The sequence below is a fragment of the Trachurus japonicus genome, chromosome 4, assembly GCF_045865225.1.
Source record: "Trachurus japonicus isolate A0001 chromosome 4, Traja_1.0".
Lineage (NCBI taxonomy): Eukaryota > Metazoa > Chordata > Actinopteri > Carangiformes > Carangidae > Trachurus > Trachurus japonicus.
Window position 1 is genome coordinate 34,896,200 of NC_140910.1, and position 18,450 is coordinate 34,914,649.

The 18,450-nt window shown below is 41.8% G+C and overlaps 1 protein-coding gene across 1 annotated transcript; it reads left to right on the forward strand.

The window, feature by feature from the left end:
* The first annotated feature begins 1,027 nt into the window (after positions 1 to 1,027).
* Positions 1,028 to 18,229, forward strand: LOC146989329 (uncharacterized). The gene is made up of 6 exons (XM_085773193.1): positions 1,028 to 1,115; positions 5,578 to 5,744; positions 15,094 to 15,213; positions 16,081 to 16,105; positions 17,490 to 17,537; positions 18,072 to 18,229. The coding sequence occupies exons 1-6, from the start codon at positions 1,028 to 1,030 to the stop codon at positions 18,227 to 18,229; spliced, it is 606 nt and encodes a 201-aa protein (XP_085629319.1).
* Positions 18,230 to 18,450: the final 221 nt, after the last annotated feature.

The following is an 18,450-nucleotide window of genomic DNA, read 5'->3' on the forward strand; positions in this document are numbered from 1 at the left end:
TGGTACCACTTCACAGGTCGGAAAAACACCAGTTACGGGTTGCCTTGAACGCACCATAACAGTCCTCGTCCCTACGTCACCACATTCAGGCGCATCCCTTGGCTGCACACACAGAGAGGACTGCCCCTTTATGCCGTTCTCTCCCCTCATTGGATAAAAACTGTAGGATACAAGGAAAGTTTTCTCCTGGGCTCAGAGCAGAGCAGAGGGACTGACAGACCCGTGTTTCAGACCAAACACTCTATAGAAGTGATTGCTGTCGGAAGATACAACTATTTAAGACTTAGATTAACACAAACATTCACCTTACTTCTGCTTTAAGAGTTAATCTTTCATGTTATCATTTTGAGAACTTTCTCTTTCTTTCCCTTTTAACCTTTCTTTTTATTGTAACTGGATCTGTGTATTGTTATTTTATTTTGAACTTGTGAAAAGGACCCAGGAAGACTACAGCCTGACGTTTGTGCGTTGGCATGGGGATCCTTCTCAATACACAATAAATAAACAGCTGTAGAAACGTGCGCTGCGCTGCGTCATGAAGGCGGTTTCAGTCATTTCAGCAGCGGATCGTCCTGATCTCTACTCATGGAAAACACCGAGGAGGCGAGAGGACGAGGAAGAGGAAGAGACGCGTCGAGGACACGCCTATAAAGCTGCTGCAGAGAGAGAGAGCAGCAGAGAGACGGGAGGAGCTGAAGGAACCAGAGCTGCTGCTGCTGCTGTCTTACTCCGCTCTGCTCACGGCAGCTGCCGGCGGAGAGACAACTACCATCTACTAAATGCTGCACACAACTGGAACAAACCAGCAGAACTGAGATCAGCCCCAACCAACTGGGAGAGCACATTTATAAATCCAGGTTAAAGACATTTCTCTTTTTACTCTTTAAACTGTATCTATTTTATTTTATTCTACTTTGCTCCTGCTTTTAACTCTGTGTTTCTTGTTTTTATGCTGTTTTTTTTGTTTTATATGTAATGTTTTGTTTTTATGTAAAGCACATTGAGTTGCCTTGGTATATTAATAAAGATGCCTTGTATTGAACTCTCCAGGCTGCAGCCGTTCAGCGTTAAAGTGATGATGATGATGATGAGGATGATGATGCACCTGGTCATCGGTGAGTTCATTTAACATAGAACTATAGCGCACCGGGAGGGAGAGAGGAGGGTGTGTTTGTGTGTGTGTGTGTGTGTGTGTGTGTGTGTGTGTGTGTGTGTGTGTGTGTGTGTGTGTGTGTGTGTGTGTGTGTGTGTGTGAGTGAGAATCCTCCTCTCTTCATGTCTCACTCATTTAAATACTTAGACATTCACAGTTTCAACCTTGGACCATGGACAGTAGCCAAACTGTTACTAATTGGGGGGGGGGGAAACCTTTGTCAGTGTAAATCCCAAGTGTTTATCTGTCATCTCGAGCTGAGCTGAAGTTTCTATTGGTGACTTGAGTTCTTGTTCTCTGGAACAGGATTTTATATTATTTTTATGTAGTTGTTGGTCTTTGAAACCAGAACTGAAACTGAAACCTGAGGTGTCGCTGCCTTCTGTCTTTTTTTTTTCTTTTTTTTTGTTGATTTTTAGATAATGAGGTTGGTGTCTGTGGAGTGTGTGTTTGTGTGTGTCTTTAACATAAAACCTATTTGTCCATCTTTAATCCTGAATCCTCAGGATAGTTTATTAGTACTATATTATTACTATATTATTATAGTTGTTATGATCAGAGTATTTTTTTTTTTTTACATGAAAGTCAATATTTCTCTTGGTGTAATAACTCGTTCCTGAAGTCGCTTCCTGTTTGTTTGCTTTTTTTCAATGTGGAAATGAATGAAAGGCTCTGACATGTAGAAGACAAGAGAAGCTGCGTATCACTGCAGTCATAGTTGGGTCATTTACAGAAGTTCCGTGACTGTGGAGAGCGAAGGTTCGTTTCTCACTGGATTTGTTATCTATGAAGGTTAAATAGAAAATTTAGCTAGGGTGCCCCGCCCAAAAATGTGGGGAAATTTATTTGAGAGCCCTAAATCCAAAATGGCTACCGTCCGCCAAACTGGAAATGATCTTTTCAATGGTTTGGCCCACAGTGCTGCATAATACATGGTTTCTATGACTATTTGGGTCGAGAAGTTCATAAATGATGTAGATTTATTGATTTGACCTATTTTTGACCTTCAAATCCAAGATGGACGCCAATTTTTGGCCCTTTAAATGACACTTTTTCAAAAGCGTCATAGAGCCTCAATATTAGGCTCAAATGAAAGCTCTGTTCATACTGAGTTCAGTAGGCTATAGGACAGTAAAATTACAAGTAGGCCACACAGAAGTCATCTTAAAGGTCAAAAAGATCCAGGTTTGTGGTGAGAAACAAACTTTGCTGATGTTCTTTTCCATTAGTTACCTGAACTGTGTTGGTCAGTGGTCCCATCAATTCATTATGAACCAGGAAATCATTTTACACTTCAGTCAAGCTTTAACTGAACTGTCAGTCCACGGCCTTTTGATCCTCTGTTTATAAAAAAAAAAAACACTGATTCATTTTCAGGTTTTGTTTTTCACACCATGATTCACTCTGACACATTTGACATTTAAAACATTACACACACACATTGTTACAGTGTCGGCACGCGGCAGGACTGTTGATGGTGGTTATGTTCTAGTCTAGAGCCTCAGGTGGTGCTGTCATTCCTTGACAGCAAACTTGTGTTTTCCATGTAGATATGAAAACGTGTGTGTGAGTAACACAGTGTTAGGCTTACATTTACAGTTAATGGTGTCATACGCTGCCCGTGTCACAAAAACGTCACACACATATTTAGTTGGACCGCCTGTAGCTTTGATTACAACATTCACCGTGGCATCGGTTCAATAAGCTTCTGCAATGTCACAACATTTATTTCCTCCAGAGCTGCATTAATGTCTCAGAGACTCTCAGTGGGTTCAGGTCTGGACTCTGAGGTCCCACTGGACCACATGATGGTTCCTCACTCTCCTTCCAGTCTTTATTAATAATGTGTTGGACAGTTCTTAACCCAGTTCTAGTCTCAGTCATCTCCTTATATTAGATGTTTTATCTGCCTGATGCCAATAATGTGACTCTTCTGAAACAGATGAACTTCTTCTCCACCACCACAGGATGAGTCTTCTGTCATGAGACTGCATCAGTTAGAGTTAGATTAGTTATTAATTAATTATCCAATGAGAAGCTCTGACCTATTAGCTCAGTTAAATCACAGTGGTGACTTTTCTTTTGTACGGGCGGTTTATATAATCATTAAAAGGTGCAATAAAGATAAATGAGTTACTGGGAGCAGCGTGTTGTGAAACTAAGTAATATAAAGTTTATATATTTTAGGTTGTGTTGTGTAAAGACAAGGAGCAGCTGCCTTCTGTCTGTTTGGTCCTGAAAACTACGACTTTAATTTAAATGAGTTTATTCTTGTAATATTACAACTATTGTCATAAGAGTTCAGGGTGAAATAAATCAACGGTCCTCAGTCTGTTAGTCTCTTCCAGCTGTGGAACAAGAGAGGTCACATTCCCTGTAAATGCCGCTTTGATCTGTGAAAGTGTCTCAACAAGTGAAGCTTTGTTTGTGTTGGCTGCTCGCCAGGTGCTTACCAAGCGCTGACTCCCAAAGGGCTTTTTTAGGGCATTATTATCTCTGACTTACTGGCTACTTGATGAGGATTACAAACATTTACACCTACAGCCAGTTAAAGGGATAGTTCAACATTTTGGCAAATTGGCCCATTGCCATAATCGCTATAGTCATAGCAGTAGGTTCATTACCTTTAATTGTAGGTGTAAGCTATTTTCAGTACGGCGGAGCGCAGAAGCTGGCTGCTCAGAGCTACGCTATGGAGGCTAACGGAATTTCTTGGTTTCCCTCAACAAATTCAACATCCCAAAACTCCACAGCGCTTTTGTAGACAAGTTGTGAGCTGCACAACCACCGCGCTATGAGATAATGACGGAACGATACGAAACGGAGCCGTTTTCGAGGTAAATTCATACAAAACCGCTGATGCGTGTTGCGTTCAGGGACAGTTTTTCAGCAAGCAGTCTCCGTATTTACCCTGTATTTACCTCGAAAACGGCTCCGTTTCGTATCGTTCCGTCATTATCTCATAGCGTGGTGGTTGTGCAGGTCACAACTTGTCTACAAAAGCGCTGTGGAGTTTTGGGATGTTGAATTTGATGAGTTTAATGAGGGAAACCAAGAAATTCCCTTAGCCTCCATAGCGTAGCTCTGAGCAGCCAGCTGCTGCGCTCCGCCGTACTGAAAATAGCTTACACCTACAATTAAAGGTAATGAACCTACTGCTATGACTATAGCGATTATGGCAATGGGCCAATTTGCCAAAATGTTGAACTATCCCTTTAACAGTCGCCAGTTAAATAATCCAATGCCAACAACTTCATCAGTTTCTGGGGACACATTAAAGTGAAGGACCAGTCAAGTAAAAACCTCCGTGTGGTCGTGTCCTTCCAGTCCCAGTGTCACATCCTGTCAATCCACAGTCACATCAGTATGAAAACAGCTTTGTGAGGTGACCATGTGACCTTTGACCTTTGACCTTCAAGGCCCCTGCACACCGGGGACGTGATTAATAATTCTTTAGAATTATTGTCTTGTTTTAAAGTATCTCCTTTTTTTATCTTTGCAAACAACATGACAGGGAGAACGGCTTCTCGCTCCACGTTAAACAGAGGTCTTTTCATGAACGTGACAAATAAATTTGAAATAAAAGGCAAAGCAGTAGAAACACTTTTACACGCAGATTGACAAAAGGTGCATCAGACGAGGAGAGAAACTCCCGCACGCTTTTTCCTAATTTGCAAATTATTTGTATTTTTTATGTCAACGTTTCGGTTAGAAACCTTCCTCAGGGCATCCTAATAATAGATAAAAGGAAAAGGAAACTGTGAAATATTCGTCACCGAATACTTCCCAATTTTACGACAAAAGTTTTGCTTTGCATCAGGTGGTTCTTCGCCTCCACGTTGTGTCTTAACATCGCACAACACAACTACTTCTTGATTGTCTACGTTATCCAAACCTGCTGTGTCACTTTCGTCTTGTTACCAACTCCACTATCTCTGACACAGCAGCTCATTATCTGATCAATATCTGATCGATATCTGATCAATATCTGATCGATATCTGATCAGTGGAGCTGTTCACTGATGCTTCACCACACACTGTCCTCTGTTTCGTTGTCTTTGTAAAGTTTGTGTCAAACCAAACAAGTTGGTGAGAGAGGCAGGTTGTTGTAAAGTTGTGACGTACCTCTTTTCCACGCAACCTGATTGGTCGATGTGTTTATTTGCAGGGCAACAGCTCAGAAAAAAATCAACCTCACTGTGAAAAAAAGCTGTTGTTTTTGTTGCGTAACTTTCACCGTCTGTGTGAAAAGACTCATGATGAAAACTAGAGTCATGAGTTGGAAAACATTTTGATGCATCCTCGCCAAATTTGGTGACTCGAGGCCTGCCCTTGAAATTTGAAGAAGATCCGATCGTTCCCTTTTCCTTCTCCAAACTCCATCTGTATTGAAGTGTGTCTTGTCTTTGTGTGTCTGTGTGCAGGTGTTGTGCTGTGTGTGCTGCAGCCGTCTGCAGCTGCTGCTCTACCTGCGACTCCTCCCATCATCCTCTGCAGCGTCACAGCAGAAGCTGGAGACACGTTCCGGTACCAGCTGTCCCGGCCGCTCCACGCTCCGCCCGGATGTGTCCAAGGATGGGAGGACCAGAACGTAAGTGGGACACACTGACTCAACCGGTCCGGACCGGACGGTTGTGTTCAGGGACAGGACAGAACTGGATGTAGGATCAGTGCCATTGTATAGTTTTACTCTTTGGTGTCTATCTCGACAAAAATTCTTTCCCACTCTTTTCTTGAAATAATATTCCCTAACCCCCTGTGGCTAATTTCTGCACTTTCCTTACTTTTTTTCTTAAAGCAGAAGCCAGTGATCCTCTTATTAAAGGTTTTCTTTGCCCCTCACGGACTGTCTCTGTCTGTAGCCTAGTGGTTTGCTTGCTGGGTTGAAGACCTGAAGGTTGCTAGTTCAAATCTTGCCTCAACAAGAATTATAGTGAATTATTTTCCCAGTCGTCCTCTGTTGACTTCTGATAACTTGCTTCATGTTGAAACTGCTGCTCTCAGCCTGAAATTCACAGAAATTTTCATTGTAAGTCATTCAAGCTTGACTCTCAAGCTTTCTTGGTGTTGACACAGTGTGTTTCCAACAGGTGCAGCTCGTTAACTTCAGAGTGAGACAGAGTGCAGATCATCAACAGACAACAGTCTTTGCAACAGTGTGTACACTGTGGCCTAGAGGCAAAGTCAGGGGTGGAGCAGTGATTTTAAATGTGGGGGTGTTCCAAAGAACGGAAATTGAATTTCAATTTGAATCACAAAATGCAATTTTTAATCACTATCACGTAGTTATCACGGTGGATTTACCTATGCTACGACGTTCCTGAAAAAAACTCTGCACTTCATGGCTGGATTGAAAACTCTCTCGAAAAGATATAATTGACCTGAGCCCACCTTAGATCGCCAAAAGAGTAAGCTTCCAATCAGGGTCCAAAACTAACTTTTTCAGGCTGGTAAGGGACTGTTCGTTATTTATCATCAGTGCCACCGGAGGGATTCACAGGACTTTTTTTTTTTTTACATGACCCCCCTGTCGGAGTCAGTAAATTTTAACATGACCCTGCATTAAGCCTTATCAAAAGATACATGACCCCCCCCCCCCCAGCCATCGACACGTGACATCGCATCACGTAGCGCGTGACACTACATTATTTCATTTTGACAACTATGTGCAACACCTTCTCATCAATCCATGCCATTTATCAGCTGTTATTAAAACCCAACTCATCAATAACAGAATCGCGATTTTGGACCAGCTCACATTACACAACAAGCCATTAACAATTAATCCACAGTCAAACCGAAGCAACAATAATGTGAACCGTACTCAACAACAACGTATTATTACAAGGTTTACGACAGATATGACAGACAACTGTGTGTGTGTGTGTGTGTGCGTGTGTGTGCGCGTGTGTGTAAGAAAGAGAGGGAAAGAGAGAGAGAGAGAAAGTACGTAAAACCAGCTAACTGTTAGCTACCGTAGCTCAGGCGTCGGTCTCCCGTCAGGTAAAAGCTGCCGTTTATTCCTCAAATGTAGTTCATGAAGTTGTCTCCGGTACAGTTATCCATCACTGCTGGACGCGAAAACCGATGGGGCGACTGTTTGTTTACAATTCACAAAAGCAACGTGAACGTACGTGCTGCTCAGACTATGTAGAGTTACGCAATGAGGCAGGCAGGCAGCGTAGCCTCTGTATGGTACTGAAGTTAAACTCACTCACCCTTAAAGGACGTGCTAAGTCGCGGGCAAAACCTTTATTGAGTTCTTGGCGAAGCGGTTAGCATCGTCGCCTGCGGTGCGGGAGACCCGGGTTCGATCCCCACTCAGGACAAATCAGGGCAACATAAAATAACGTTGTGATTCGGGGGCCGTTGCTCTCATTGTCATCAGTGCTTGCAGCTTTGAAATGTCCCGTTTTTGTTTTGTTTTTGTTTTCTGTGGGCATTGCAGTGTCCTCCAGACAAAATGTTGAATGACCCCCCCTCACTGACCTTTTTTTTTTTGTGGACCCACCCCTCAACAAAGAATATTATGACATGACCCCCCCCATTTTCCTCCGGTGGCCCATTCCATAAATAACGAACGGTCCCTAAGTGAATTTTTTTTACCAGCCAGGCAGATAATTTACCAGCCAAGCAAGTAAAAATTGCATTTAAGTGCTGTATATTGCTATCAGTAGGCCTATTATTTAACGTGTCATTTGGGTCTTATATGCGATTCTCAATTTTAGTAGTATGCACTAATACTAGCAATTAGGGGTGTGCAAAGCATCCGGAATTTGTATTTGTTGAGGGGGGGGGGGGGAGTAAAAATCCTTTTTTTTTTAGATACACTTCTAATTCTAATCCATTATGAATCCCACCACCACCTGCTGAACAGACAGAATATAAACAAATGAACTATCATTAGGCTACTTCAAAAAATCTCTCTCTCTCTTACAGTTGTTTAGGATTGTGTGTGGTGTTTTTAATCATATTTTTTAATCATATTTATATATATATATATGATAATTAGTTTAAAAAATATTTTTATCAGTAATTTCTTTTTTTCAATTACTAGACATTTAAGGCGACCCCATCTGAGTTCCGGTTACACCCCGCCTTTCCGAAGCCCCGCCTTTCCGACAATAGACTTCCATTCATCGTAATAGCGGGGTTTTCTATTTTTTCTAAAGACCCCGCTACTCCGAAAAGGCTATTGGGGGAAACCCCCAGCGCGCAGTGCGCATTGATCCTTTTTTCCTTTTTGGGGTCAAACGGATCATGTGCATAATTAACTGCAAAACAAGCAAATACTTCATATTAATGACATATAACGTTCATTATGCTTCTAGCCTGTCAAGCCTCTACCTGGTCTTTTTACTAAACTTAACCAACTCCTTTCTTCATGGCCTAAACCCAACCAAAGCATCTCCCTCAGTCAGCTGTCAGTGCGAGCGGTGGCTGCTGCAGCCTCGCGCCCGTGTGAGCTCAAGCCGGCTTCAGCCGCGCTCGAGCGGAGCAGGGGGGGAGAAAAAGAAAAAAAGTGTATTTCTATTACTGTGTGGAGATCTCCAACAACGGAGTCGGGGAGAAAGCAAGTGGGACAGATCTGCCCAGTCTCTGAGCAGCGCACGTTTCACAGACAAGCCACAAAGCAGAATGTAAACAACGTCACGCGGTTCAGCACCTTGGACAGCTGCGGGGGGGAGGAGGGGGTGTCGGAGTAGCGGTGTTTCGAAGTGGGGCTATTTCGGAACAGCGGGGTGTCGAAGTGGAGGGGTGTCGGAATGGAGAGCTGTCCCCCTGAGGTTCCAGGCGACCCCACAAGGGGTCCTGATCCCAAGGTTGAAAAACACTGCTGTCTTTCCTGTCTGCTCTCAAAGAGAGAGTGTGTGTGTGTGTGTGTGTGTGTGTGTGGGGGGGGGGGGGTGTTGATTCTCTCTCTCACACAAACAAACAGGCGCGCGGCACACATGTTGTCAGCGGTGAGGTTCGACCAGAGCGATTGACGTGTCCAACCAACCCAATCAGACGCGCGGGTTCGGAGTCCGGACCGAGAATTAAAAGTTGGACCGCGCTGGTCCGGGCTTCAGCACCGTGTGTCAGGCCGCGTCTGGTTTTAATTAATACGGGGATAAACAGTCAGCGCCGCGGTCACCGGAGCTGATCACTGCCCTATAAGCAATGAGAGCATTTTTTTTTTTTTTACCTCCGCTGACAGAGTGTTGATTTGAGGGGGCGTAGAGCCGGTTTCCTCTGCATTCACTCACCGGTACAAACTTGAGTTGATGCCTCTTCCTTTTTAGCATCTCTGCCTCCTCCTTCTTTCTCGTCTCTTCTCAATATTGTTCACTTCCAGTCACCGGTGAGTGACATTTGTTTATTTGTTTATTTGTTAGGATCCCCATTAGCTGCGCTCTAGAACGCCGCTAGTCTTCCTGGGGTCCACAGTTAAAACCAATACATTTAAACATAAATCTGCAATCACAACATAAAGACAAGTCAACAAAATCTTACATTAATTCTGTACCATCAGATTATCATCCACATCAAAGAACCTGTGTAAGACAACTCCGATGTACAGCAGTTATAAAATAAAATAAAATAAAAAAAATAAAATAAGAGGGTAAAACAAATGAAGATGACAACAAGAGATTCTATTACGCTACATAAGACCCTTTATGTGTATGTGTGTGTGCATGTGTATGTGTGCGTATGTTATTTTACAGATATGAAATTCCAAGATATTTTTTTATTTGCTTTTTGAATGTTAGTTTGTGTGTGAGTTTAGTTATTGGCAGTGGTAAGGAGTTCCATGATTTCATTGATCTGTATTCTATTGTGTGCTTCAGAAAGTTGGTGTTTGGTTTAGGAAGCGTGAAGCGGCCTTGTGTTGCCTGTCTGGTGGCGTATGTATATGAATCATGATTGTGTTTTAACTGATTGTATTGATATAAAGGTGTTTTAAACTGTAATGTTTTCCATATTGAGAGAAGTAATGCAGCATTGACTCTGTCCTCTACTTTTAACCATTGTAGACAGGAATGCATGTTGTTGATACTGTTACTGTATGGGCATTGCAGAGCAAGGCGTGCTGCCTTGTTCTGCACCAGCTGTAACTTATTCAAATCTTTTTGTGTAGCTTTTGCCCATACTATCTGACAATAGTCCAGATGTGAGAGTACAATGTTATTTAAAACAATCTTTGCCGTATTTGCTGTGAGGTATTTCCTACATCGCCTTACCACTGCCAGTGACTTACCCATTTTATGTACAACAGTGTCAATGTGTTTTGACCAAGAGAGCTTGTTATCAAGGAAGATGCCCAGGAGCTTAGTTTCCTCAACTTGCTGTATAGATGTTTTATTCATAGTAAGGTTTAGTTCTGGCTGTCTCCTGAGAGAGTGATTTGATCCAAATATAATGCATTTTGTTTTAGCTGTATTAAGTATCAATTTGTTTTGACAAATCCATTTCTCAACTGTATCCAGCTCTCTATTCAAGATGACATTTAGATCATTGGCTGTTATTGCTGATGCATACACTGTAGTGTCGTCAGCAAACATTGTTAATTTTGCATCTTTCAGTACTAGAGGTAAATCATTTGTATAGATGGAGTACATAAGCGGACCCAGGCAGCTTCCTTGAGAAATTCCACATTCTAAGGACATGCTATCAGAATAATCTCCGTTAAAGAAGACTTTCTGTGATCTATGCTTCAAATAACTTTCCATCCAAGCAACTGCAGATTTTGTAAATCCATAGGTCTCCAACTTTTCAAGGAGGAGCCTGTGGTCAATTACATCAAATGCTGCTGTAAAATCTAACAGGACCGCACCACATATCATTTTATTGTCCAAATCTTTGTACCAGTCATCTGTCATCTGAGCTAATGCAGTGCACGTGGAGTGTCCCTTTCTATAAGCATGCTGGAAATCTGTCATCAAATTATTTACAGAAAAGTATTCTTGTATTTGGTCAAATATTGCCCTCTCAAATATCTTACCTATTGCTGGTAACAGGCTTATGGGACGACTGTTAGGGCCACTAAATGATGTTTTTTTATTTTTAGGCAAAGGAATTACTTTTGCCTCTTTCCAGGCCTGTGGAAAGATAGATTGTTTCAGACTGATATTCATTATGTGACAAATAGGGTTTGCTATATAGTTACCTGCTATTCTAACCAATTTATCATCTATATTATCAATTCCTGGTTGTTTGTCATTACATGTTAGTTTAATTAATTTCTCAACTGTTTCTGTTTTTAGTTCACTAAATTCAAAATGACTTAACTTATTTTCCATATGTTTTTTTATATTCATGATGGATAAACTGTTGTCTGTCCCATGTGATAATTCTTTCCTTAATTTATATATCTTACTTCTAAAATAGTCATTCAAATGATTTGCAATTTCTTTGGGTTTAGTGATAAAAGTACCTCCACAGTCTATATAAGTTGGTTGCAGTGATGATTTTCGGCCCATTATACTGTTCAATGTGCTCCAAAGCTTTTTGCTATCATTCTTTGTTTGATTTAACTGTGAGGTACAATATTGCTTCTTTTTCTTTTGGTTTAGCTTTGTAACATAATTCCTCAGTTTACAATATTCCTGCCTATCCTTTATATGACCACCTTTTTGTTCTCTTTCCTTTGCCTTATCTCTCAGAGCCATATGATCTTTTAGCTCTTTGTCAACCCACGGTGCTCTGTGAGTTTTCACTGTAAGTTTCCTAACAGGTGCATGTTTGTCCATGACTGGTTGAAACTTTTCCAGAAATACAGCTAGTGCTTTATCTGGTTCTTTTTCATCATAAATCGTTGACCAACATAAATTACTGATGTCCTTCAGGAAAGCTTCCTGAGAAAACACCCTGTATGACCTTTTGCACACAATTCTTGGCTTAGCTTTAGGCACTTTACTTTTCCTTGCAATTGCCACTACATTGTGATCACTACATCCCACTGGGACTGAAAATGCTTTACTATAAAAATCACTTTCATTCAAAAAAATATGGTCAATACAGGATGATGTGTTGTTACCCCTGCTGTTTATATTCAGTCTTGTTGGTTGTGTTACCATTTGTTTCAGACAGCATGCATCAGCTACAGTGGTCAGTTGATGTTTTAGAGGGCATTTGTGGGATAGCCAGTCAATATTCATGTCTCCCATAAAAACAACTTCCATGTTCAATTCACACACCTTGTCTAGATTCTGACCCATAACATCTAAATAATTACGGTTTGAACTTGGTGGCCTATAACAGCAGCCCAATAAAATTGATTTAATGTAGGGCAAGTTGATCTGGAGCCACAGTACCTCAATTTCCTTACACATGATATCTTCCCTGATCTTCACTGGAATATGACATTGAACATAACAGGCAACTCCTCCCCCATACACATTTCTGTCCTTTCTGTAAAGATTGTATCCTTCTACTTTCAAAGCATCATCCTCAAATGTCTCATCTAAATGTGTTTCAGAAAGAGCAAGTACATGAATATTATTTGAAAACAGCAGATCATCGATTTCATTTACTTTGTTCCTTAAGCTACAAATATTCAGATGAGCAATTTTCAAACTTTTCTTTGGGAGGAGAGTGGCAATAGACATGAGATATAAGATGTATATTTTTCCATACCTTTCCTCTCATTGACCATGTGTGTGTCTGCATGTATTGTCCTTGTTATGTGTCTGTATGTGTTGTCCTTGTTGTGTGTCTGCATGTGTTGTCCTTGTTGCATATTCAATGTTCCTTATTCCTTAATGCCGCTTGTGAATGATGAGTTTATCATACCTTAAGAAAGCAATGTCCCCTCTTTCTCTGGCAGCTTTCATTTTAGGTAGCAGCTCTTTCCTCTTCTGGCGAACTGAGTTAGGATAATCCTCATTTATGAAAATGTTCGATCCTCTCAGCATTTTTGCTTTGCTCAGGATTGTGTCCCTGTCCTTGATCCTTAGAAGCCTCACCATCACAGGTCGTGGTCGCTGTCTCACATGGGTTCCTTCTGCAGCTGTCGATGCTTTTCCAACACGCTGAACTCGTTCAATCCCAATGGTGTGGGGATCCAGGTCCAGTTTTTCCTTGAGGAGAGTCAGCACCTTCTCCTCAGAGTCTGATCGCCTTTCATTTTCAGACTCAGGGATGCCATCAATCATCACATTGTGACTTCTGGACTGGCCTTCTAAAATGTCTGCTTTGTTGTCTATTGCAATCATTGATTCAGCCAGCTTGTGTATGTCCATTTCATTTGATTTGCAGTTGGATGACAGACTGGTGCTGGCAGCTTTCAGGTCATCCACCTCCTTTTGTGTAAACTGAAGGCTGATCCTCAGTTCTTGCACCTCTTTCAAAATGGCATCCATTCTTGTGCATGTATTGTCCATCAAGGTGCGCACACAAACCTTGAAGTTGTTTTCCTGTTGCTGAAGTAGCTCTTTGTAAAATGCTTTTTGCTGATCCAGTTGTTCACGCAGTTGTTCCTGTGAGATGTATTGACCATTGTCTTTTTCTTCTTTCTTCCGCCCAGCCATCTTAGCAGGGAAGTTGTTGTTCAGTTTAGGCTGTGAGGCCTTTTGCGGCCTGTATGATCTTGAGTAAGCAAATGACAACCACAGCTGAGTTTTCCGGCCCAAATTTTGAATAGAGTTTGACTTTACTCTATGCAATTCAATAGTGAGATTCGACAAGCAGTAGTCCTGGGATTCAGATGATATTAAGTGGATAGAGACCAGGAGCTCTCAGAGAGAAAACACACCAGCAGCCATCTTGAACTCATCACATGATGAGATGTCAGAGCAGAAGCTCCGACTGGCACGTAACCAAAGTCCGTCTCTGTGACTTCAAATTTCCCGGGCCGGCGGCCGGGTCGCGGACAGCGGTCTGTGATTGGGTGAATGCCCGTTCAATTCGACCACTGCCTTTTCATGCAGCGTAAGGAGGCTGAGGCTGAGGTGCGCTCCATTTTTGTATGCTGGTGCACAGCGAGGGGTGGGCACACGGGTTTACCATTGGAAAATGTGGGGGGGATGAAATTATTTTGCTATAAAAGTGGGGGTGTCGAAACACCCCCATCCCCCACGGGTGCGACGCCCATGGGCAAAGTCAAAGTCTTCTGACCATGAGATTGTGGGTTCAATTCCTACCTTGGTCAACCATTTGTATGGTGATCACTGCTTGCACTATTTTCACAAAAAAGTCCTCTACTTACTTGTATCTTACTTGTCTTTCTTTCTTTCTTTCTTTCTTTCTTTCTTTCTTTCTCCATCTACCCTTCCCGCTTTCTTTCTTTCCTTCTGTCCTTTTCTTTTTTCTCTCTATTTTCAATCTTTCTTTTTCTTTCTTTCTTTCTTTCTTTCTTTCTTTCTTTCTTTCTTTCTTTCTTTCTTTCTTTCAGCTCATTCAGCATTGCTTTCAGCATTCACACCATTTCCATTCTTGGAAATGCTTTTTCTAGTTCATTTTTACGTTTGTGTATCGCAGGGCCGAGGTTTGACATGATTAATACAGAAGGAAAAGCCACAGACTCTGAAGGGTTAAACCCAACCAACAGCCACTGTGACAGGAAAGAAGACTGTGCTTCACACTGAAAAGATGCTGAGGACACAGAAAGCCGCTGTTGAGAAAGTTACACAAAACAAACACAAAGAGACAACTACAAACAACTGCAATGGGACACAAACCAAGCCTGAATGAACACAAACAGCAACAAAGAGACACACAACTCTCCCTCTCTTGTCATTTCCTGTATTTATTCATAGTTCAGACGCAGCAATAACAGTTTACGTCTCTTCCTTCCTTTGATTCCTGCAACGTGAGGAAACTCCCAACAAGTCCAGTCATTTCTCAACAATGTGATGAAATGTGAAAACAGAATTCCTGGGACGGCCCCAACATTACTGCTGATTCTGTGTGACTGGTGTGTTGGTGGTTGAACCGTCTGTCGTGTGTTTATTTTACAGAGAACAGCGATTGTAATCAACAAAGACTTCGATAAGAACCTGGTCCAGTCTCTCACCAACCAGTCCATCGTCACCAGATGCTGCAGAGACTACCTGCACTACACCGAGGACTGTTCAGGGGTAAAGATCACATCACACTCCAACAATCCCACAAAACATCTGCACACACAAACACAAAATAATGATAATAAGTGAGTATGGATTCAGGAGAGCTTCAGGGAACAACAGCAGAGCTCCTGACTGTTGTGACTTGTTCTTTTGAGAATCTGAACTTCCTCTGAATCTCAATCTTTGGTTTTTAAAACAAACAGACTTTTATAAAATGTGACCTGATCCAGCAAAATGAGTCGCAGTGACCCAGATTTCAAAATTGAGATTTTGGTATCAATGGAAAGAGGAGAAAATAAGCTTTAAAATGATACCCTAGTCAAAGTCATACTTTGGATAGTTTTTAAGATATGGCGATTTTAATTATGGTCTTCCACTCACTGCTTTCCATTGAAAACCTGAGAAAATTGCGTTCAAACAATTTAGAACGACTCTGGTTTAAAGCCTTCTGTGAATCTGGCGTCTGTTCTGTACCATGTGATGACACCTTGTAGAGGCACCGTTCAATGACCCTCGAAGGCAGAATGTAACTGTTCAGATGCTGTTTACAGCTCGTCCCTATCAGGTTCAGAAGTTATTTAGCCTCATGTTGTGCTCCTCTCTAGAGGGTTAAAAGTTGTAAGTCAACTTTAATCGTCATTTACGTGCCTTTCCTCAATTATCTGGAATATGAAACTTTGGGAAATTGTTTTTGAATGTCATTTCTTTGAAATTAGCAAAAAAAATTTTTTGGGATTTTCCACGTTATCAGCTGATTATCTAAAAATAGAACGTTGCAACTTCTGACTCATTTCGCCAGAGCGGGTCACAAATGAACCTTTGCAAAAGTCTAATTTCAGCTCTGACTCGTTGTTTCCTCTGTGTCTCTTCGTCCTGCAGAAATGGAGCGAATCTCACTGCAGAGGTGAGACGTCACATCCTGCAATTGTGTTTCCTCTTTAATGATGATTTAGGAAGTGTGTTAGAGACTGAGATATCAGTTAAAGCGTGATTGTGTTAGTACAACTCAACACACTGTGTATGATGGAATATTTATAATGATGATAATGACAACACACTGTGACAGAGTCGGGTTTACATCCAGATGTCGTTGTGTCTATCACTCGACAGTATCAACAACATCTTGGTTTGATTTAAAGGTTGGGTCTGGAGTTTTATGCCCAAAAATAAACATTAGACTTGTACAAATGAAATCCGTCTTAATCATCACCTCTGGGCTTCCCTAGATCTCTATGGAGAGAGAGTCTCTGATGCTAACGAGTGCTAGCACGTCTCTCTCAGCAGCAGCCGTTGTCATGACAACAAAGAAAAAGAAACACAGTCTGAGTGAAGCGCTGGAGCCGCAGACCGATTCCCCACCGTCACCGCCACTAAAGCCTCCACTGGTAACAAGTATGAGAACCGTTGTAGTGAGCTAGCTCGATGCTAATTACGGCTAGCGGTAGTGGTTAGCATCCAGCCGCTAACACCGTCTTCCCAGCTCACCACAACAACATAACAACACAACACCGGAGGCTCCCAGTGTTGGTGACGGTCGGCTATCGGCCCACGGCTCCAGAGCTTCACTCAGACTGTATTTCCTTTCCTTTGTTGTCATGACAACGGCTGCTGTCTGGGGCAGGAGGCTACACAGCTTAGCCCCAGAGGAGGAGGGGCCCAGTTTCAATGTTTTGTTTACAAACTGCAACGAACAAAACTCCAGACTCTACCTTTAAGTTGTTGTTTTTTACTTTCATTGATGTGTTTTTTCTACGTTGAGCTCCAGATTTTCTTCTTTGTCTTTGTTTTATTTTGAAGGGCTGATTCATGAGATCTAAAGAAAGAAACATCTCAGTGTCGTTTTCCATCTCTTCTCTCTGGAGCTCTAGTAACAACAGATCGGTGTCAGCTAATCAGATGAGAGGAGGAGGCTCTGAGCCTCTCTTCTGATTGGCTGACTGTTTTCTGACTGATCCAATAAAAAATAGAGCAAATTTCAGAATAAAACACTCAGAGAAACCAAATCCTGCAAGTTGTTGTTGGACGGTGGGCGGGGCTTTGGGTGAATGCTTTGTTGTGACATCACAAAGTCACAGGAAGTTCTGACGACTCGTTTCAATCTAATTTAATCACATTATTGGACCTTTAAGTGAAGTGGAAAAACTTTTTTGTGATGGTTCAAGGTTTCATTGTAAATATTTGACACCAACCATGATACCATAGAGTATTTACATCATTATGTTTCATATTCAGTGCTGTGTAAATGGGCCAATAAACGTACTTATTTGTTTCTGATTCCTGTTTTCCAGTTGACTGCAAGAGTCTCTCAGAGCAGCTGGTTTCTCCACAGCCGACGGGTGAGTCACCAGATGAAGGAAAGTCTTCATTAATCACTAGTGTCTCTCAACGCATTGAATCTGAAGTCGTTCTCTTTGAGAAGTGAACGGCCTGATAAGAATATGAAGAATGAATAGGCTAATGATAATAATAATAAACTTTATTTCTATAGCACCTTTCAAAACCAGAGTTACAAGGTGCTTCCCAAAATAAAAATACAATATCATTGAGATACTAAAGCAGTTAAGACAAAAAATGATTGCACAAATGCCAGTCGGTACATGTGGGTTTTTAAAAGGCGCTGTACAAACAGCAGCTTAGATAAACACACAGTGCAAGTATTCATTGTGTGCACATACCACTGTGTTCAGTAGTGTTTATATCGCACACCTTTCAGAAATCACACACAACACCTGGCACACGCTGATATTTACACTGATAATCTAAACCCGATCCAACACACATGAGATGAATGAGGGCTAATACGTCCAACAGCTGTAGATGTGTCGATAAAAAGCTTTGTCAGTGTTGAAGACCTGTTCCTTTTCTTCCAGCTGCTCCTCCTGAGAACTGGTGTCGGGACCGGATGACGTGTGGCTTAGGGATTGGATTCGGGACCGTTGGTGCAGTCGTTGTTCTGGGTCTGATCATCTGGTGCATTTACTCCAAATGCTCCAAGTGTCGGAGGAAACACAAGAATGGAATTATTTGAGATGTAGCTGACAGCGGTTGTGTGCTGCACGTTTCCCCTGACTTTTACCCATGGGCACCTCCACTTTTATACTGTAGCAAAATAATTTCACAGACGGATGGACTTTGGTTACGTGTCGGTCGGAGCTTCTGTGACTCACCGATGACTGAAAGTGAACAATATTGAGAAATGACGAGAAAGAAGAAGGAGGCAGAGATAAGATTAGATAAGAAAGACTTTAT